The sequence below is a fragment of the Sciurus carolinensis genome, chromosome 11 (genome assembly GCF_902686445.1).
Source record: "Sciurus carolinensis chromosome 11, mSciCar1.2, whole genome shotgun sequence".
In the NCBI taxonomy this organism is placed as follows: Eukaryota; Metazoa; Chordata; class Mammalia; order Rodentia; family Sciuridae; genus Sciurus; species Sciurus carolinensis.
In genome coordinates this window covers 43,419,805-43,442,035 of record NC_062223.1, presented here as the reverse complement: position 1 = coordinate 43,442,035, position 22,231 = coordinate 43,419,805, and the positions used below count along the sequence as shown (strand labels likewise).

Here is a 22,231-nt window from a genome sequence, read left to right as displayed (position 1 = left end):
ATTTGCCCAAAGGAGTTACTTAGAGCAAGACTAAATGATTGTGTGTGGGGCAGCCAGCTTAGTTGGTAGCTTTGAAGTTAAGGTAACTTGAACTAAAGTCTTCACTTTGTTGCATAATTGTGACCTTGGGCATGTTATTAAAATTCTCTGCACGACAGTTCTTTTCATTGTAAAGTTGGGATATTACCGCTAGCCTTGGAAAAACTAGAATTGTTTACAAGTCTGCTCATCAGGATATCAAGGTAGCTTGAGATGTTCATGGATTTATTAGTTTGAATTTTTTTGACCTATGAGGATTCCTTTCTGAACTCAAGGGATTCAGTAGAGGTCATAAGAGTATTTCAATATTATTGCAGTTTAATGTATTAGCTCTTTGGGTGGTCTGCACATAGTGACCTTCATGTTTTAATCCTGAAGGTGGCTTGGCTTTTGGACCAATAGTAAGAAGAGTTCAAACTTTGCCACTTACTAGACAGAGTTAGAATTTCTGTGGTAGAGATAGAGCAGCCTTCCAGAGTTGCTTTTTGCTAAGGAGTCTTTCCAGGACACCTTGCTTGTCTTTTAGAATTGAATGCCTGGTCAGCAGTGTAGGAGCAATGTGCTGTGATAACAGGAGCCCTTGTGAAAGTGACTTAACTTCCTTGGGATTTTTGGTTTGTTTGGAGGGTGAGAATACTAATTCTGCCTGTTCATAATTAGAGAACTGGTTCTGAGCAGCTGTACTAAAGTTCTTTTTGGCTCTGTGAACTACTATTCTATGATTTCCTTAAAAACAAAACAAATCAGGAAGGATGTGGGATTGGAGGGATACTAGCTAAGCACAATCTCAGTAATTTATTTGAGCTGTTATAATACAGGGTTTAAAAAATTGCTAGATGTAAAAAAAAAAAAGTGAAGTCCTTTAATTTTATTAGCCTTTTGCTTATTTTTAAAATACATTTTGATTTTTTTCTGATTAGTAAAGTAACATGAGTGGAAAAATTCAAATAATGTAGAATTAAAGGGAAATACAGAACTAATTTTAAATATGAAATGTATAGATGGATTTAATTGATTTCTTAAAGAATCAGGATAATCAAGTTGAATTTCTTGCTGATAAATTCTCTATTATCAGGCTTAAACAATAAAACTGTTGTAAAGAAAGTTTAGTCTTTGGGTAGTGTTTCTCATGGTAAATAAATGGCTGATTAAATTTTATAGCTTGAGCAATAAGTTTGAGTTTGACCTCATTATTTCCTTTCTGCAGACTGACCAGGGCATCAAAAACCTTTCTGTTGAGGAGGCAGCAAGACTTTCCCAGGAAGACCCTGACTATGGCCTCCGAGACCTTTTCAATGCCATTGCCAAAGGCAACTACCCCTCCTGGACTTTCTACATCCAGGTCATGACATTCAAAGAGGCAGAAACTTTCCCATTTAATCCATTTGATCTCACCAAAGTAAGTCAGCAACAATTATATTGTTTCTTTAAGTCTCTTCCTACCTAATTAAGAAAACAAAACAAATCCCAGTGGTGTTCACAACAGCAGGGACATCACAGGCATGTGGTGGCAGCTTTTCAGGTCTTGTGGCTATGGGCGAGGCCCCCGGCATCTCACTTCCATGTGTCTGTTGGCTGAGTGCATCAAGTTCCTGTAGTTCCATTTATTTTTATTATCGGGGAATGAATTTTGGAAAACTGATGTACTTTTGCCCTGGGAAAGGGCCAATACTTATTACTTACTGTTGTGAACATTTTCACTTACTTTCTTACCTTAAATTCTTATCATGTTTCGTTGGGTTAAAAATTATTTTTACTGACTTGATTATATCTGAAAGTCGATATATTAGGGCATCTTTAATACTCTTCAGTTGGTTGTCTGTTAATTGTGAACATGACATTATTTTCAGGTTTGGCCTCACAAAGACTACCCTCTTATCCCTGTCGGCAAACTGGTCTTAAACCGAAATCCAGTTAATTACTTTGCTGAGGTTGAACAGATAGCCTTTGACCCAAGCAATATGCCACCCGGCATTGAGGCCAGTCCTGACAAAATGCTTCAGGTAAGCTTGGTGGATTGAGATGTTCTCAGGCACACACACGATGTGTGATTTGGCATGATCTTTATACTAGGAATTAACTAGAACATTTACTTAAACTTTAACCTGGGTGCTTAGTTCCTTGTGGAACTCACTGGGCTGAAACATCCTTAGATGGGCATTCCTTGAATAAACCACTTTTAAACCAAGGTCCCTAGTAAAGTTCCTATATATGTGAAGACAAGAACATTTGGTCTCTTAATTAAAAGAAAAAGACAATAGAAGTACTTTAGGTATTTGTAGGATAAAGCGTGGTTTTAACCTGTAATGGACAGGAGGGAATAATAATTAATTGATTAGAACACCTTGGTCAACTTAAGTTTATCCATTTCCTATTCCACGGTGATGTTTGCATTTTCCCATCTGTAAAAGCAGATCTGGGGACAATTTTTATGAACTAAATTTATGCTGCTGGTAATTAAAAGCAGATTAATCTAGTCATGTCTTGCAGTAGTTGCTAGGTGTTCAGGGCCTGTTTTCAATCACTTACCAATATGCTCTTAGAGTACAAAGAGTGGAAATTCTACTTTGGACTACAAATCAGTAGGAAAATAATTGGTTTAATAATTATCATGTAAATCAACTTTTGTGTTTGTGTTTTTGGACCATGAGAACGAAGCAGAGGTTAAAGATCAGACCTTAGCTCAGATCACAGTGACTGAGGGTTGCTGCTTATGTAAGTTCTGATTCCAGGGTGGTGTCAGTCTCCATGGAGTGTAAGCTAGGATTTCTGTTTTTTTTTTTTTTTTTAATTGACTTTTTTGCTGTGACATTGGGGGATATCTAAGGCTTTTATAGAAAGTATGCTTTGCTTTAGTTTTTGGCTCCTTTTAACTAATGAGTACTTTTCTATTGTGTATGATAGACTTGTCCTAGATTCTATGATGGATATAAAACACAGGATGATCATAACAGAAGGCAGGGTGCCATGATGAATCCAAAGCTGAAATGTTGTCTGATTAGATGTCCATGGCAGAGTTTCAGGAATGAGCTAGCATTTGAGATGGCTTTTGAAGAATGGGCAGGATTTTGATTTTCAGCATGTAAATGGAATAGGACAGGCACAAAGGTAGAATATTTGGGGTATATTTAAGCTACATAGTCATTCTTTCTTGACTGAGAAGAATTGAGTTTGGACTGGTTCATTCAGTTTATATCAGGGGAGACTTTAAATGCTTCAGTGGAAATTTAGAGAGTTGTTCCTTCTAGGAAAACAGAAAGTTTCTTTGGTTTTGAGAAATGTGGTCCAGTAGATAACAAGTAGAATCACTCCTCTTGGTGATAAATAGAAATGAGGGACCTGGCAGCTGGGGATAATAAGTGAAATTTGAGCAGACTACAGAGCAAAAGCAGAAGTGCTTGCATTGAAACTGGGGAATTGAGGAAGCTAAGGCAGTGTGACCCTGGGCCCCAGAGCTTTCCTGCCTGGGTTTGGAAGAGTGCTGGACTCTATGACGGAGGGGCCAAGGCGTGAAACTGTTATGGCCAAGCTAGGACTGAATAACCCTCGTACTGAGGAACAAAAGGTCACCCAGAGTCTTCTCACAAGAATCTAAGTCACCACTGGTCCCTGGGATCCATCACAGTGAGACCTGGAGGCAGGCAATGACACTGCGTCACATGATTAAAGATGTAAATGGAATTCTAGGCTCAGGGAAAAGGACCACACAGCAAATATCTCTTCTCTACAACAAGAGCAAGCCCATGCGTGTGTAAGGCGTGTGTTGAAATCGTGGGGAAGAGAGCCTGGAGCAGGTGACAAGTGAAAGGCAATCTTGTCGTTTCTACTAGAGTTGATTTTAGTTCTGACAGTTATATATTTTAAGTTTAGTATGCTCTCTTCAGTTTTTCGTAATGAGTTTTTCAAGCATTTGAAAGAACTTCTCTAAGTTTTATCAGGTTATGCATCCTAGCCTCGCTTCTCCCATAACTTCTCAGGTCATTTAGCTGTGAATTCTCATTCCACAGAATATTTTAGGAGCTGTACAGTTGGGGAAGGACGGTTGTCCTCATTTAACCATTTAGTTTAAGGTTTTTGAGTAGGTTAGTGATATAATCTGAGTGGGCTTTAGGAGGATTCTTTTGGTCTGATGTATTGGAGGAGGGCCTGGAAGTGGTCACCTGGTTAGGAGGGCTTTAAGTGATTCCTGCTGAGAGCCAGTGAAGGCTGCAGCTTGGGCAGTGGGAGCTGGTGTCTTAATGCACAGTGTTCTGATTTGCCTTTTGACAGGCTTTGCTGATAAATTTTAAGACTTTATCCAAAGTGATAAGCCAGACCACTGTGAAATGAACAAATAGTATAATGTGAGTCACAGAGAGACTGTCCCCTGAGTACCTGACAGTACAGGTGCAGCCTCTTTACTCGCACACTCTTCAGCTGGAGTTGGAGAGGCGGGCCAGTTGCTTGCATGCAAAAGGACTGTTCTGCTTTCTCCTCCAGGCTCAGCAAGGGAGCTCAGGGGCAGGGCCTTGAGTAAGACGTAGATTCAGGTCGGTATCAGGTATGGCCTCACTGTGCTCATTTCATAACCTCTGTGGATCTCCACCCATAGACGGGCTAGGTCAACATAAAACCAGAACCATGTGATGGAGGCTACAGGAGTTGCTCACAGCTTGATTGTATCTTGTACCCTGTTGATAAGAGTTGGAGCACAACTTCTTGAGCCAAAGGAGGCAACCACCTTTCTCAACCATAGCTGGATTTTAGTCATGGCTGCATGACCAGCCATCTGAGTGTTGTCTTAGACTCTCTGAACTGACTGTGGGAGTAGAGTTTTCAGTTAAGGGCACATTGTGGGCAGGACTGGGGAACTGGGTGAAGCATGCTGGTAGGAGTAATTTGGTACAGAATTGTCTTAGTTTTTATTTTTGTCTTGTCAAACTACGGATATAAGTGTACTAATGAAGATTCAAGGTCAGTGATAAAGTCAATGAAATAAAAATTGCTCATAGAGGAGAACTTTGAATAGTGAGAATATTTCAGTATCAAAATTGGGTATTAAGATTGATCATAAAGCTTTTAACTGAAAGAAATGTCAAAATGCTTATCACCTGCTTTGGTTAATCTTGGATTTGTTACGTTGACATTGTAGAGTGACGATTTTGAACCAGTTTTCTTTGTGTAGTACTTTGATTATTCCTAAAAGGTTTCAGAACTCCCAGTGTACCTGAGGTGATTCAGAATGCAATGCGGAAGGTGATTCTTGAAGAATTCCCACATGTGGTTTTGTAGAAACGTGCTGCTTTTTAAAAGTGAACAGTTGATTCCTTCCCTAGAGTAGGGGAATGAGGAGGTCTGGAATTAAGTCAGGATTCCGGATAGTCAGATTCTAGTAAATATATTGTACGATTTTAAACTTCCTTAGAAATGGGAAATAATATAAGACAGGATGCTATCTTGTCATTTGGAAGGAAAAAGGCATTATTTTAGAACAGATATGAAGTTTTTGGGTGGCCATGTGGCCTGAATCATTAAGGGTGGTTCTGTTAGGGAGAACTCACTTTGTAAATGAGAAGACCCTGGCTCTTTGGAGAGGGGATAGGCAAGGTTTTGTGGTGACCATGTGCGGAGTCTTTTTCACTGTGAATGTTACAGTGACATTTGTAGCCCACTTCCTGTCTCATAAGTAACAGCCTCTGTCATGTTTGTTACCCTAGGGCCGCCTTTTTGCCTATCCTGACACTCACCGCCACCGCCTGGGACCCAACTATCTTCAGATACCTGTGAACTGCCCCTACCGTGCTCGGGTGACCAACTACCAGCGCGATGGCCCCATGTGCATGCATGACAATCAGGGTAGGCCTGAGGACTCTTGGCTCCCCTGCCAGGGCAGAGGGCACAGAGGGCAGGACACCAGACCAGTGGTTTTCAAACCAGCCCCACAGGACCTCCTTTGCTGTGACAGTCCCCACAGGTGCTGCCAGCCACCATGTATTTCTTGCCCAGCACTGATGGTTTAAACCCCCCAAGGCCTCTCCCTCTTTATGTCGGTTTTATGTATTTTATTGAGGGTTCCTGCCTCAGATTCTACTTTGCTGTCCATCTGATAGTTGAAGGTTGGGAGAAAGAGCTTGCCCTTTGGCTGTAATAGAGTGATGCTAATATGGGAGTTAGAAAATGGACAGTTCCTTCAATCACCCTTAGATAACTAGGACTTAGATCCTTGGAAATGCAGAGGCCCAAACTTGCTGTCTTTTGCCTTGTTTTGTGTTTCTGTTGAGGCCATGGAGGGTCTAGAAGGGGTAGGATGAACTAGTGGGAGGAGAGAAAGGGAGGTGGAGGAAATCAGGGGCTTCTCTCTGCTGAGTGAATGTGGTTGAATTCATGTAAATGGATTCTGGCAGAGCTAAGAAAATTCCAGCCTCTGGCTGGTTTGCACAAACCACTTCATGTTTCTGGGCCACTTCTGTTTAGACAGAGATCAGCTGGTGAGATGAGACCCCACTGTATTTTGTGTTTTTGGAGCTCATTTACTAAATATTTAATTTATTTCTTTTAATTACTTTTTTGGTGCCATGTATAGTCTTTGAATTTTAATTCCTTATTCTAGTTAGCCAAGCAGAATGCCTGATTGGTGTCATTTTTCTTTTACTATTCCACAGTTTAGTAGAGATCTTAGTGTTTTTATTTCCTACCTGGGACACATGTGTTTCAGTAACAGGCTGCTTACATTGATCTCTTTAGAAATTTTGCTGATGATCTATATTTATAGTCATAGATGCCAATATGAAAACAAATTTTTTTTTCTATGATAAAAACAATGTGCCTTGAAGGAAATTTGGAAAATACAGAAGAGAAGAAGAGAAGAAAATCTATTTGTGGTTCCAACATCCCCAGGCCATGACTGGCATTTTACTGTGTTTCTTGCCATGCTTTTCTGTTAATATTTTTTCATATTGAAGATTATTTTGTATATGTAACTTTATGCTTTGCTCATCACCATTGCTATTAATCCTCTCCCACGTATATAACAAGTTTACATGCTTCCTAACTAACTATAATAGGTGGCTGCAGTATTCTTCCTTCCCGAGGTACTCAGAGGCATGGATTGTGTTATTGCCTCAAGTAGTCTTCTGTGTTTTCATTCTTCTGTTCATTTTTTTTCCCATTCCTTAGTCCTTTTTTTATTGAAATTGTTAATGCAGAGGTCAGTGTATATTTTGAACTTCACTAATAAATAACTGCTTCATGTTTACCCTTCCTGTTTACCATTATGGTGGCATATTTAAGAAAAAAGTATATGTGGATATATTTGACACACTGCCTGATTTTAAAAGTAGAGCATTTTGGGCTGTGTGTGTAAAACTCCATGAAAGAGCTTAATTGTTCCCAGTAGTCAGTGCTTTAAAGACAACTCCCACTTTGCGTAAAGGTCAGCAATTATATAGAAATAGAATTTTAAAATTACTCAAATAGGCACATTTTAAAGATCAGATTCTTAATGCAGAAAACATTGGTAGCTGATTGTTGAAGTATTTTGCTTTCCACGGAGACATGGCTGACCTGGGACAGATTTCTTGAGCTAATAATTGAACTCCATGATGGTATGGTGTCCTCCCCCCTGACACTTGGTGCCCTGACCCATATCACACATAGGCATCTCCTAATTATCCACTGTGGATAATGTGCTCTGGTAGTGAGCTAGGTAAAATTCCAACCTCAGGCTGGTTTGCGCAAACAACTTACGTTTCCAGGCTGTTCCTGTTTAGGCAGCGTGGGCTCAGATAAGTCAGCTTCTGCTGGTCTCTTAGCTGAGGTAGAGTGTAATTTGGAAAGCAAATATGCCAGAATGGAAAAAAAAAAGCCTCTGTCATAGAAAACATTTGATTATATCTGTCATTCTTTCTGTCTGTAAAGGCCAGATAAATGAATACTGATATACTATAAATATAAACATTATTTAAAACCTATTTTTTACTGGTCTGTGGAGTATGAAAGTGAAGCTAGAATCAAAGCCATCATAGTAAAATCAAAGCCATCGTAGTGAAAAATCACGTGTGTTTGTGTGTGTGTGTTTGTGTGTGTGTGAGTGTGTGTGTGTGTGTGTGTGTGTGCGCGCATGTGTATTTAATTGCCATTTGAATTGTTTTCTTTGTGCAGTGATTGCTTGCCCACTGATTTCAGCTTTCATGTCTCTAATGAGTTTGGTTGCCTTTAAAGGTGGCGCTCCTAACTACTACCCCAATAGCTTCAGTGCCCCGGAACAGCAGCGCTGGGCCCTAGAGCACGACTCGCAGTGCTCCGCAGATGTGAAGCGCTTCAACAGTGCCAACGAGGACAATGTCACTCAGGTAATGGTTCCTGGCCTGCCGTGGAGGTCACCTGCTTCTTCCCTGCTGTTTATGTTGCCTGTTTTCCCTCTCTAGTATCTTAGATTGAATTCAGGGCAGATTTACCTAGTAGTAAACCTGCTCCTTATTGGAAGGGGTGAAGAGTCGTATGACCGTGCCCTTTGCGTTCTGGGTATGGAGACTCGTCTCAGTTCCCCTAAGCCTTATTGAAGGGATACAGTTGGGGTTGTTGGGGACATGTGATCTCACAGAAATCTAAGAAATGAGCAAGTACAGCGTAAGCACCATCAAATCTACCTAGATGGTTTTCCTGTTCGCACAAGTGACTTAATTGTTGTTTTAAAATAAGAATATTTCTGTCATTTATAATTTCTGTTTTGGATGATGATTTTGACCAATATCTTTTTACACTTCTTGAAGCCAGTTTAAACCAACTATTGCATATTCTTCAAATTTGTTTTTAAGTAATAATGTTACTAGAAGCAACAAACCTACATAGCACCCCAGTGAGACATCAGTTGTTGTTTTTCCTATAAACTATTGGTGAGCATAGGAAGGCGATCTGCTGCAGCTCCAAGATTTGTCCCATCAAATCAGTGACACATTTTGCTTATACTTCTCTTTTTCCAGAAAGTTAAAACTACATTCAATCTCAAATTCCTTCTGAACAAAACTTGTACCATTGTTTCATGGTCCTGAGAAATATCATCAGGAAAAAAAAAAAAAGACTATTATGCTTTGTTTTGATGTTGGATTCCTGTCTATGAAGACCCAAATCACTGGAGTTTACCAAATATGATCAACTATCATGGCATAATTTTTCAGGCAGGTGACCTGCGTAAGCCAGTTCACTTTCCTTGTTTACCTTGTCGCAGCTCCCCACTTCTAAGGGACTGTTTTGTTTTTGTTTGTTTCTGTAGAAAGGATTTGGAAAGGGATGATGAACTTTCTTTCCGCCATGGGGCTTTTCATAGCTTATCCAGCTGTTCTGTTTATATCAGCAGTCAGCTGTTTTGGAGAGTTCATAACCTTCTGCATGCGTTTATTGGTGAAGTTAGATCTTTTCCTACAAGGCTCAATAGAATGATCCTCAGTATTATCACAAAAGCTCTGGTTTTTTTTTTTTTTTTTTTTTTTTTTTTTTTTTTGCGGTGCTGGGGATTGAACCCAGGGCCTTATGCTTGCAAGGCAAGCACTCTACCCACTGTGTGCTATATCCCCAGCCCCAAAAGCTCTGGTTTTTAATATTGTGGGTTTCAGATCCGTAATCTGTTAAGTAACCCCCTCCCCATTGCCGGGCCCCACTCAGATCCTTTTCAATGTTGCATGTAGCTGTTATCTTTTCTTTCTCTTTTTTCTTTTCCCTTTCTTTTTTTCAGTGCAGGGGAACCTTCCACTCCTCTCAATACTTCTGTATCGGATTCTAGAAAGAATCATGTGGACTCAGCTAATCTTTTCACCCTGGTCTCTGTGTCATTGGCCTTTGGTCAGCCTGTACTTAACTGCCCCTGGTCAGGTGCTCATCCTGTTTCCAATCAACTGTGGCTGCCCTAAGGACACTTTCAGTAGCTGCTGTGAGGGGCTCAGGCAGGGATAGCCCCATGGTAGCCTTGTGTTCAGGGCAGCTTACACCACACACAGCACAAGAGTAAAGTTAAAACTATAGTTGTTCTAGAGTTCTGTGAGGGTAGTTTATGTTAAGCTTAGTATTTAAATGGGGTTGGAACCTATTTCTAGTTTCTCAGTTTGAGAATGTGAATTCCAATTAAAATATACTTTAAAAATATGAATTCACTGGGAGGATATATTTGAAAGGCATTTGCATGTGTACATGTGAGAGAGAGAAACATTATTTTAAGATATAAAACATGTTTAGATTAACTTAAAGTGACTCCTACAACCCTTTTATATTAACTGCATTACTTTTAGTAATAAGTATATTGCAGTATACTCCCTTCCTCATAAATAAATTTGCCTGTGCCAGGTTAATATAGGTGCTGTATGTATCATACAACTCTTACAAAAATCAATAATGAGGCTATGTTTGCACCTTAAAAATTTATTATGTGATCCTTACTATATTGAGAGATTTTTTTTTCTGTTTTTAATCTTGAGAGATTTTCTTATCACCATATAGTATGCACATTTCTAAGCAGCCATGCTATTGTCATTATAGATTTAAAACATGATTATATAATGACAAGTCATGTGGGAAATACAGAAGGTGGTTCAGATTTATTCTGTTAAAAATGATTCACTTGGACTTCCACTTCTGGCTATGGCAGACCTATCCTCTTATGGAGGACATTGGAATGCTGGGGACAGTACAGAAAGCATGTGGTTAAAGGCCTTGGAGAACTACTGAAGCAAGGCGTTAAGGGATCAAGATGTCAGATAGAAGTACGGGAAAAAGAAGGTGCCAGGCAAGCCTGACGTTTCTTGTCCTCTCCTCACAAACCATTTGTTAATGTCTTGCAAGCATCTGTCAGAATGCTGAGTGGGGCTCCTGGCAGCCTCATGCTCCTGCAGTCCAGGGTCTGCTGAGGAGGAGAGCCTCTGGTCAGCTCCCCAGACTTCAGCTGAAACCTGAAAGGCATGTCTAGGAAGAAGGTCAAACCTGAAATAAACTTGCTCTTCCAAGAACTGAAACACAGCTGTGCATCAGCTCAGTCTCAGAATTAAGGGAATTTGTTGGAAAAAACAGTTCTTCTGTTCTTACACCACCACAATCAAGAGACTTCTGTGACCTTGAAAGGTATGGGGATTTCTCCCCACCAGCAAGCAAGCGGTCCATTCTATAGTGGACACTGGCTGGGTATGTTAGTTAGCTTTTCAATGCTGTGGAAAATATCTGGGGAAAAACGACTTAGAGGAGGAAAGATTTATTTTGGCTCACAGTTTCAAAGACTTCGGTCCATGGTCAGCAGCTCATTGCTTTGGGCCTGAGGTATATAGAATGTCATGGCAGAGAAGAGCTGCTCAGCTTGTGGAAGCCAGGAAAGAGACGGAGAGAAGGAGGGAGAGAGAGAGAGAGGGGAAGAGAGAGGGGGAGGGGGATGGGAAGGAGTGGAAGAAGAGAAAAAAAAGGGACAATACCTAGTGATCAACTTCCTCCAGCTAGGCCCCAACTTCTTAAATTTCCACCAGCTCCCATAATGCCATCAAATTATTAATCCATCAGCGGATAATCCTTGATGAGGTGAGAGGCCAGTCACTTTCCCACATCCCACCTCTGAACATCACTGCATTGGGGAACAGGCCCTCAACATTTGAATTTCCTTTGGGGGAGACTTCATAACCAGGCCATAGCACTGGGTGTCCCCTAATCTAGTTCAGTTCTCACCCCTAGAGAGTGTCAGTCCCACAGTTGAGGCCTCTGTCCCTGAGACTGCCCGCCATCCCCGTGCTCATCTTAGGCCTCAAGGGTTTTTTTGTCTGTGCTTCTGATTATCAGGATATGTATTAGGGTTCTCACAAACCTCTCGTTGGGGTTGGTTCAGTTAATTTGCTTGAGTGGTTCATAGAACTCGGAGAAACATGTTCACAGGTTTATGATAAAGTTTATTATAGAGTGTACAGAAGAGTAGCTGCAAAGGGCAAGGCGTGGAGAAGGGCACAGGCTTCCGTGCCCTCTGACAGTACCACCCTCAAAGAAGAACCTCATGTTCAGTTATCTGGAACCTCTGGGAACCCTGGTTTTTGTTTTTGGGTTTTGGGTTTTTTTTTAAATTTTTAAAATTTTTTTAGTTGTCAATTGACCTTTATTTAATTAATTAATTTTTATGTGGTGCTGAGAATCGAACCCAGGGCCTCACACATGCCAGGCAAGTGCTCCACCACTGAGCCACATCCCCAGCCCCACCCCCTTTTTCTTCTGAACTTTATTGCATGTCTAATGCTACTGCTACTAGACTGAGTGGGGAAACCCAGCAAGATCTGTCTGTTCCGATTCTGCTTAGCGTCTCTGAGCAGAAGTCCTCCCTCCTGGTATGAGACTTTCTGGAATGAGGAGGTGTTATCATCTACTGTCAGAAAGAGTAGAGAATTTCTTTATGGCAACTCCAAGACAGAGAGGCAGGTGAAGATATGACCTGCCTCAGGGAAGAAAAATATTATTTTCTGTGGTGTACTTTGGGGAGGAAGTTTTGAGCCAGGAATCATGGCCAAAACCCAAATGTACATACTGTAATAACACTGGCGATCTCTCTGCATTCTGTCTACTTCCCAGAAGCAAACATAAATCTTCTTTGGCAGATAATAGAATCTCAGATTATATCTAGACCTTTTCATGTGTAAATGTCCTTTCAGAGATAAATTATCAGGTACACCTAACACATAAGACTTTATGACTGAAAATCAAGGCGATATGAGGGGAAAAAAAAAAAACAAACCTGAACTAACAATATGAACAAACCTACTGGAAACACAGATAATAGAATTGTAAGATGCAAGTTTTAGAATAACCATGATTAATGTTTTCAAGAAAATAGATGACAATAAGGGGAACTTAATATGATAACTTTAATGTATGAAAAATTGAATAGACATACTGAAGTAGAAATTGCAACAATTGAAATTAATAACATAGTAGATGAATTTAAAAGGAGATTAATATAGCTGGAGAGAGGATTAGTGAATTGGAAGGCAGGGCAGTAGATAATAAGACTAGCTTATGAAGAGAGAGAAAGAACTGTTCATCATGAGACACCCATTTAGATTTTTTTTTTTTTGCAGTGTTGGGGATTAAACCCAGGGTTTCATGCCTGCTAGGCAGACACTCTACCATTGAGCCATATCCCCAGCCCTAAGAGACGCCATTTAGAGATTGAAAAGAAAAATCACAGAATGGGAAAAAATATTTACAGTGCATCTAGCAAATTAATCATATACAGAATATGAGGAACTCCTACAGAACAATCTGAAAAAGACCACTGAATAAAAAAAATGAGCAGTGGACTCTAGTAGGCACATCACCAAAGGGGGTAGATCTCCAAATGGCTGAAAAACATGGAAGGGTGGTTTACCTCATTAATCATCACTGAAATGCTAACTAAAACCACAACAAAACATTGCTACACATGCACCAGAATGGCTAGAATTTAAAAGATTGCCATATCAAGTGTTGTGAGAACAGGAATAACTCTCACGGGAGTTTAGATTAGTTCAGCTGTTTTGGAAGTTTGTTTGACAATATTGGTTGAGGCTGAACATATGCTTGCCTTTTGACTTAGCAGATCCTCTCCTAAGTTGATACCTAGTAGAAAGCTAGCTATATATATGATCATCTGAAGTTGTTTACAAGACCATTCATGCCACCCAAATGTTCATTTAACTAAAGAATGGAAAAGTAAACAATAGTATGTTCTCTCAGTGTTTAGTAATGGGAATTTATAAACTATTGCAATAAACCAATAAAATTCTTACTAATATGACTTTGAGCAAAAAGACCATATAAAATAATATAGACTGTATGATTAAATTTTAAAAACAAAGCCCAAACAAATTTACGCTATTAGAAGTAAAACAAATTGCCTTTAGGTAGGAGAAAGGGGATAGTGACTGGAATGGGCTATGGTAAGGGAATTTCTGAGATGTGGGTATTTTTCATCTTCATTTGCGTGGTCATTACATAGTAGTGTTCACAGAAACATTGAACTTCACACTATGATTGATGCCCTTTACTGCAGGCATGTTACACTTAAATTAAAAACTTATTAAAGAAAAAAATCCTCTCACTTTGCATTGACTGGTAACTATGACACTTTTCTTTTTATAAAGGAATTTGGTCCTGCTACTAAGGGTCTGTGGTTAAAGTGTGGAGCTGATGGAGTGGTTTCAGATTCTTCGGTTATTGATGATAGGTGCTTCTCTGCAGTGAACAGCTGAGTTACAGAGAGAAGTGATTGTTAGCTGGACTTAAGAATATGCAAGTCAGAGCACAGGAGCATCCTCCAGTTCAACTTATTCAAAGTTAACTGCCTTTACTTGAGCAGTAGTGAAGGCTGAAGCTGGGTTCAGTGAAGAATGTCCTGTTCAAGCTGTTCGTGACGTAGTCTAGTTAGGCCACATGCTGAAATAGGTGTGCTGTTTATCTTTGCACATGTGTGGGTACTTTTAATTTTAACTTCTCAGAATTGTAGGTTGACCAAATATCTGTGAGAATAAATATTTTGGGGGAGTTTATTTAGTGGTATGTTGATAAATACTTAACAGTCCAACTCCCTGGGGGAGAAAGTTGTGGTTTGTAATGTTTGTCAATTTTCATGGTGGGGCTGTTCCCCAAGGCAGATTTTAAGCTGCCAAAAAACTACCATTGAACCTATGGCACTAGGAAGTGATACTTAAAGTGATGTTTAATAATATCACCGTTACATAATATTTCTACCAGGGTGTTGAAAGTCTGCTTTTTAAACTTTGTCAATAGATTTATATTTTCCTAAAAAAAAATAGTATTTTTGGTACTGGTGATTAAACCTAGTCTTTGTACATGGTAGGCAAGTGCTCTACCCCTGAGCTATAACCCCAGCCCCATACTTCCCTCAAATTAAAAAAAAAAATGCAAATATTTGATTACTTTGAAAAATAATATATATCAAGATTTTATGAATTTTATAACTGGATAATTGAATGTTATTGGACTTTATAAACATTAACAAAATATTGCATAGAGCTGAGTCTGGCACATTATACGTATTCAATAGATTTTGTTGAATGAATGAACGAATGAAATGCTAGAATAAAATCATAGCTACAACCTAGAAATGGTTGATTTCAGAATCGAGCAGAGTTTACTAGAATTCATATACTTAATACTGAGTTCTTATTTTTTATTTTAATCTATCAGCCTTTGCTATTGTGGTAAATTCAGTAGTTTAAGCAAAATATCACCGTCAGTATCTATCTTGCCAATGTAACTACAGATTTGTAGTTAAATTAATTTGTTCTCATGGTTCTCAGAAAATTGAACAAAGATTGTATTGTGTACATTTACATTCAAAGACAACTTGCACATTTTGGGCTTATTGATATTAAAATATGGGGTATTTTAATTGCAAACCTTGTGTTTATAGAACATAAGCAGTGACTATGAAAAACATCATTAAAAAAAACTTATGAGCTTTTAGCAAATGAGTTCTTCCTGTCTTGCCTAAAACACACTTGAAGGAAACACAAATGGCAGTTTAAATTACTTTAAATTATTCTTAAATTTTAAAAATGGTGCATTTCAAAAGTGGCATATTGGATGTGTGTTTTTTTTGTGTGATAAATTAGTTGTTTGATTCTTTGTACCTTATTTTTGCTGAGCAGGTGAGGACATTCTATACAAATGTGCTGAATGAAGAGGAGAGGAAACGCCTGTGTGAAAACATTGCTGGCCATCTAAAAGATGCACAACTTTTCATCCAGAAGAAAGCGGTGAGTCAATCTTTGTAAGCAGAAGGGTGACATCTACTGGCTGCAGGAGGTAGTGCAGTGATGTGGGAGAACCCTTACAAGAAGTGTTCTTTCTCTTTTTTTTTTTTTGATTGGTTCTTAGTTATACATGACAGTAGACTCCATTTTGATATAATTATATAAGCATGAAGTATATCTTATTCTGATTAGGACCCCATTCTTGTGGATGAACACAATGGTGGGATTCACTCTGGTGTATTCATATTCACACAGGAAAATTATGTCAGGTTCATTTCCCTGACTTTCCTTTTCCTATCCCGCCTTCCTTCCCTTCATTTCCTTTCGTCTGATCTACCGAAAGGGAGTGTCATTTCTATTTCACTTGAGCCTTAAGTAATAATTTACTTTTTTAAAAGTAATAATCCTCCATAAACCTTGATCATTTTCTAGCCCCATTTTATCTGGTATGCCATATCTGCTGATCCTTAGCCATTTGTCCGAGGCTAATTTAGTTGCGTTCAGGATGAATTCTCTCCTGTGCTGCCAAATTCCTCGCAGGATAGTAAATACAAGTCAATGTCTGCTGTCAGAATATGACTCTTGCCACCGTTTTCTTGAGTTTTAGATGATAAGGAATATGGCTTACATATCTGGGGTTTGACGCCTGCCCAAAGACTTGATGTATGATACCTCAATCCTCCTTCAGGGGTAAACTAAACAATCTTTTGCTTTCTGGGGTGAGAACTGGGTGGCGTCCGAGGAAGGCTGCACTTTTCAGCTAAGGGCTGAGGGTATTTCTGATGGCTGCTCATGAGCTGTGTGGAGCCTCTGTTTCTGGTTTCCTGGGCTGTCGTGGAACAGGCTTTTGTGAACCTACAAGCCCTCGTGTTTCCTTGTGCTGCTGCTTGTCAGCCGCTGCTTTTCTGTTCATGGGGCAGCCATGTGGGATGAGGCCTGAGGTCAGGAGCCAGCAGAGAACTTGAGGGTGGCACTCGGACCTGGCAGAGCAGGTTTTATCTCATTTTTTCTGGTGAGAGTGGATAAGAAAACTTGGAAGTAGCAGAGCTGGGTTTGCATCCTTGGCCATCTTCTGTCCCATGCCTGATGTCCCCCTCCTCCAGCCCTGCCACGCTGGAGGGCTCAGCCTGTGGTTGGAAATTCCTGCGCGAAGCATGTGGGCTTGCCTGGTGGGTACCACTGTCTTTGTTTACGTCCGCATAAATTCAGGCAGTGGCTGGCCCATTTCTTCACACAAGTCCTTGTTACTTGTTAAGTACTTTCTTTGAGTTCAGCTCTTTACGTGTAGCAAATGCAACTCATCTCTCGTGTGTTTCTCTTATAATATTCTATGAGGTTGGTTGTGTATGTTTCCCCCCCAACAACAATCAACTCTCTGATTCTCTTTCAGTAACTGGGTGTCCCACAGCTTAGGGGGATGGCCCCACAAGGCTGCTCCACTTGAGATGCCAAATGCATTGTCCCACCACCCACCTGCCTGTGTGTTCTGACTACAGATTGAGGGGTTCTCGTGGTTCTTCCTTGGGTTTGATAATTTGCTCGAGTGACTTGAGAACTCAGGAAAGCTTTACTTGTGCTTACACATTTGTTATAAAGGATACAACTCAGGAACAGCCAAGTGGAAGTGATGCAGTGGGCAGGGTGTGCAGGCAGGACCTGGAACTCCCTGGCCTCTAGGGGTGCTGTACTGTGTCCACCCACGCAGGAGCTTCTGACCCCTGTCCTTTAGGGGACTTGGGAGTTCCATTACATAGGCTTGGGTGACAAATTGTTGGCCACGGGAGACTGAACACAGTCTCCAGCTCCTCTCTCCCGGAGGCTCAGGGTCGGGTGGAGGTTCCAACCTGATCCCACACTCGGTCCTTTGCATAGCTCCATCCTGAAGCTCTCTGGGACCCCCCATGAGTCATCTCAGTCCTACACAGAAGACAGTTCTTAGGGTTTCAGGAGCTCTGTGAACATAGGACAAAGACCAAATACTTGTTTTTTATAACATTATGTAAGTCAAATTATTTTGCATAGTTTGGGAGGGGGACACTGAAGCTCAGGTAAGTTAAGTGACTTACACAAGGTTGCTTAGTCAGTATATGGCAGTTGTTACCGGACCCCCAAGTCCCACTCCAAGACCTGAGTGTAAACATGGTGGTACTGCTTCCTGCTGGGATGTCCTTCTTCCCCTACTGAGTAAACCCTGTGAAGCAGAGACGCCAGGTGGCATGGTAAGGGTGTAGGTACTGCTTCCACTGATTTTCACTGGGTTCTAGGTCAAGAACTTCAGTGATGTCCACCCTGACTACGGGGCCCGCATCCAGGCTCTTTTGGACAAATACAACACCGAGAAGCCTAAGGTGAGTGCCGAGCAGCCTGACTGGCAGGGTGTGAGCGCTGGGTGAGTTAGACACAGCTTGCTTTCCACCACACGCTGTTCTCTCCAGGGCCTGTTTCTTGCAACTAATAGATTTCTTAATCAGCTGTTGGGAAATTCATTTGAGATATAAAGCAGTTGCCTGCAAAACCATACTCTTCATTTTTATTTTCATTTGGGTACAAGTGAAAGTAAATACCAGTTGCTGCCTGTGAGTTGATTAGCCCGCTGGTCTTGTCCTTTTAAAACAGAACGCGATTCACACCTTCGTGCAGGCCGGGTCTCACTTGGCTGCAAGGGAGAAAGCTAACCTGTGAGACTGGGGGTCTCCTCCTCCTGCGAGGAACTCTGCGCCTGTGAAGTGAAGCATGGTATTCACGTCTGTAGCCCACCTGTCGCTGGGTGAAGATTCTCCTGTGCTAATGTGCGAGCGAACGCAAGCTACTGTCTTTAAAATGAAAATCCAGGTTTCTATAGCAAATAATGTAACAGTGACTTTTAATGCTGCTTCCTTAGGAGAGAATAAAGGTTAGGGCTTAACAATCATGTAAAAGAAGCATGTATTTGACATATATTTGCATTCTGGTAACTTAAAATTACTAGAAGGAAAGTTTCTAGGTAGAAATATGATTTTATCTGATAAGAAAAATCTTGGTGAAATTAGTATGTTTACATATCACCTCATGGCCTCTTAATAAAAATGTGGCTATAATTATTTAAGAAGAAAAGATAAAGATGATCCATTCAAATCTTTATTTTTCTAAAGTCTTCATAGGACAAGTACACTTACTGCCAGTGTCTTCAGAGAATAGCTGGCACTGTCGCAGCTTGATGTTAATGCCTGTTTGTAATTGATCAGTTTCCAGTTTTCACTTGGATTGTGTTTATGCTAATACAGTATTGATTTTGCAACAAGCTGATTTGTAATCGCTTACATTTTTACAATAAAATAATCTGTAAGAGTAAAAGAAGTGGTATTTGATTTATTTTGACTACATATAAGACTCAGAAGATGCCACCAGACAATCTGAACATCATCTGCCTTCAGACGCTTGCCTTTACAAGTCAAAGTACCAGTATCCTGAGGACACCGTGTTATTTTTTTAAATCCATAGTTTCAGCGGCCTTCTGGGACACTGAGAAAATAGCAAATATCCTGACTGTTGAAATCATATTTAGATCTCTTGCCTGTTAGCTCACCTACTTTTTTGTTTTGTTTTTTGCGGTGCTGGGTATAGAACCCAGGGCCTTGTGCTTGTGAGGCAAGTACTCTACCAACTGAGCTATCTCCCCAGTCCCTCTACTTTCTACAGAATTTTAAAATAGAGGTTCAGAACTATTATTCTTTTTTTTAAACTCACATTTGCCTTATGCTTATAAATCACATGAAAGGTTTTAAAGGTAAATTCTGAATACTAAGTGAAACCCATTTTCCTTGAAAATCCCTATTCCTTTCATCTTCAAAACCAGCTTATACTTCCTTACCCTCAGGAGTTTCCTGAGATTTGGGCTTCAGAAAACCACTAGATCAATAGTAGATAGATATAAACTCACTTTTTAGCACCAACTTTTTATTCTTATGTCAAACTCTCCTGTCTAAATTCCCTCCTGCTTTGAGTATGCTTTGGCACCACTCATTTTAGATGTAGAAAGTAAATCTATCCATGTGCACCTAGTGGTGGGTACTATCAGTATGGTGGCTTCACTGCTGTCTCTTTGTCTAGTATTAGATCTTTAAGATAAGCCCATACAAATAAATACCATTTGACAATAGGGAGGGAAGTTATTTGAATATCGATTATATTCATCAAGACATAGAGTGCTTAGTTTTAGAATTTTGGGTAATCTAAAAATAAGTTGGTAATCAAAACCACGTCTCTAACACGTTCTCTGTAACTCCTGACACTTGAAAGTGTCCCTGGTTTTGCTCCGGAGGCCTCTTATTGAGATTTTCAAAGGTAAGCACTGATAAGGTCAACTTGCCACAGTTGGAGTTTACTCCTATCTGATCATCTTCCTCTTGATGATGCTGAGAAATCTCGGGAGAGCTGAGTGTAGAAGGACGAATGAGTGAGAAGCAGTACTTACTGTGACCGAGGACCAGGCGGACCTAGGTTCACATTCCAGCTCCGCCATTTTCTACCTGCGGGGACTGGGCAAGCTGCTCCCCTCTTCTGAGTATTCATTCCCTCATCTCCACGTGGGCCACTAATTGTTATTTCCCGAGGGTTGTGGTGGTCACTCACTGCATTTGACTTTGACATCTGTCTGCCTCAGCCCTCCCAGTGCCCTGCCTCAATGAGCTTCGGCTTTGTAAGAAGCCACTCCACAACTCGGTGGTTCAGAACAGCGATCACGCGTCGCCTGTGTGTCCCAGCGGGCTCGGGGTTGGCGGAGGCAGGCTGGGCTCCGGTGGGGTGGGTGGCAGGTGCGCCTGTGTCGCGGGGCCTCATCCTGCTGGGCTTCACCGCGATGGCCGAAGCGCAGGGATGCGATCCCAGCCGCACCAGTGCTTCTCCGGTATCACGTGCATTCACTTCCCCGGGGCAGAGGGTGAGGCAGTGGGCGCGGCAGTGGGCGCGCTCTGCACTGGGGCGATGTGGGCGTGGCCAGCCGTACTCTGCCGCGGACCTGCCCTCCCACGCTCTGAGCGATCCGGGAACCTCCGGTCCACCCACCGAGCCGCCTCTTCACTCTTCGTCGTCCTCCTCTTGCTCATCTTCCCTTTCCACTGTCTCTTTGGATTTTACATCATTGATAATGATAATGGCTTTAAAGCCCCACTTGGTAAAACCCGCCTCTCTCCTACTGGGCTCCTGCCCTGGAGAAGATGATGTGGCGGAGCACCGCAGCCCTGCTGGCCGGGTGCTCTCGATCGGACCACAGACTTCAAGTGGCCCTCAGCATGCCTGGAAATCTGCCTCTCCTTCCTCTGCACACGTTCCCACCTCTCTCTCTCTTCAGCCACCCCGTCCCTCAGTTCTTCACCTGAGTGCGAGATAACTCCAGCGTGATTTCCTCCAGCAAAGCCCCTGACTTCCTGGCATTGATGTCTACGTGCTCTTCTTCCTTCACTTGACCGACGACCTCCACTCACACTGCAGATGAGCCCCCTGTGTGTACCTCCCACCCTTCTGCCCTCTCTGCATCTTCCCTCCTAGCATGCCAACCTGCTGTTCAGATTCTCACCAAACCCTCTCTTGACCTCATAGCCTTTGGTTGTTATTCCATATTATTGTATCCCCTTTATTGAGAAATATCTTGAAAGAGTTCCCTGTATTTGCCATCTCTGCGATCTTCAGGTCTCTCTCGAACATACTCCATCCAATCAGGCCACCGGTGATTCCCTTGCTGCTAAATTCCAGTGATCCAGTGATTCCCCTTCTAGATGAGTACCCCAAAGAATTGAAAGAGGCACAGGTCCATAGCAGCATTAGGCACAATAGCCAAAATGTGGAAGCAGCCAAGTGCCCAGTGCCAGAGGGCAGGTACAATTCACTTACCATAAAATTCACCCATTTTCAGATGTGCCAGCCAAGGTTCTTAATATATTCACAGAATTCTGTAACCATCACCGCAATCTTAAGCATTTCCATGACACCCTGAAGAAACTACCAATTAGCAGTCACTGCCCATTCACCCCTAACTTTGGCCCTTGCTCTGGACCACCCTGAAATCTAATCTCTTATCTACAGATTTGCCTACTCTGACCATCCTGCTAAATGGAGTCCACACAGTGTGTGGTCTTTTGCGACTGGCTTGTTCTACTTAGCATAATGTTCAAAGTATAGCACTTTAAACAATCCCTTGTATTTCTGTTCTGTGATGAATTGTGTCATGAAGCTATGTGCTTAAGTAGAACTCTTGCTTTAATGAGTGTGGCAGGTTGAATGATGGTTCCCCCAAGGATGTACCCACGTCCTAACTTCTGGAACCTGTGAATGTGACCTTATTTGGAAAAAAAGGCTTTGCAGATGTCATTAAGGGCCTCAAGAAGAGGTCACCCTGCTTATCCAGTTGGGCCTTAAATGCAGAGATAGGGGTCCTTCTAAGAGACCAAGGGGGAGAAGGAGGAGTAGGTCAT

The 22,231-nt window shown here is 41.3% G+C and overlaps 1 protein-coding gene across 1 annotated transcript in view; it reads left to right on the top strand.

The window, feature by feature from the left end:
- Cat (catalase) overlaps nucleotides 1–19,103 on the top strand; it is a 35,438-nt gene extending 16,335 nt beyond the window's left edge. Inside the window, exons 7-13 of the mRNA XM_047518349.1 lie at nucleotides 1,247–1,438; nucleotides 1,890–2,042; nucleotides 5,736–5,874; nucleotides 8,239–8,369; nucleotides 15,678–15,785; nucleotides 18,047–18,130; nucleotides 18,399–19,103. Coding sequence (XP_047374305.1) covers nucleotides 1,247–1,438; nucleotides 1,890–2,042; nucleotides 5,736–5,874; nucleotides 8,239–8,369; nucleotides 15,678–15,785; nucleotides 18,047–18,130; nucleotides 18,399–18,464 — 873 coding nt within the window. The 3' untranslated portion in view covers nucleotides 18,465–19,103. The remainder of the gene's footprint in view (nucleotides 1–1,246; nucleotides 1,439–1,889; nucleotides 2,043–5,735; nucleotides 5,875–8,238; nucleotides 8,370–15,677; nucleotides 15,786–18,046; nucleotides 18,131–18,398) is intronic.
- The last annotated feature ends 3,128 nt before the right edge of the window (nucleotides 19,104–22,231 follow it).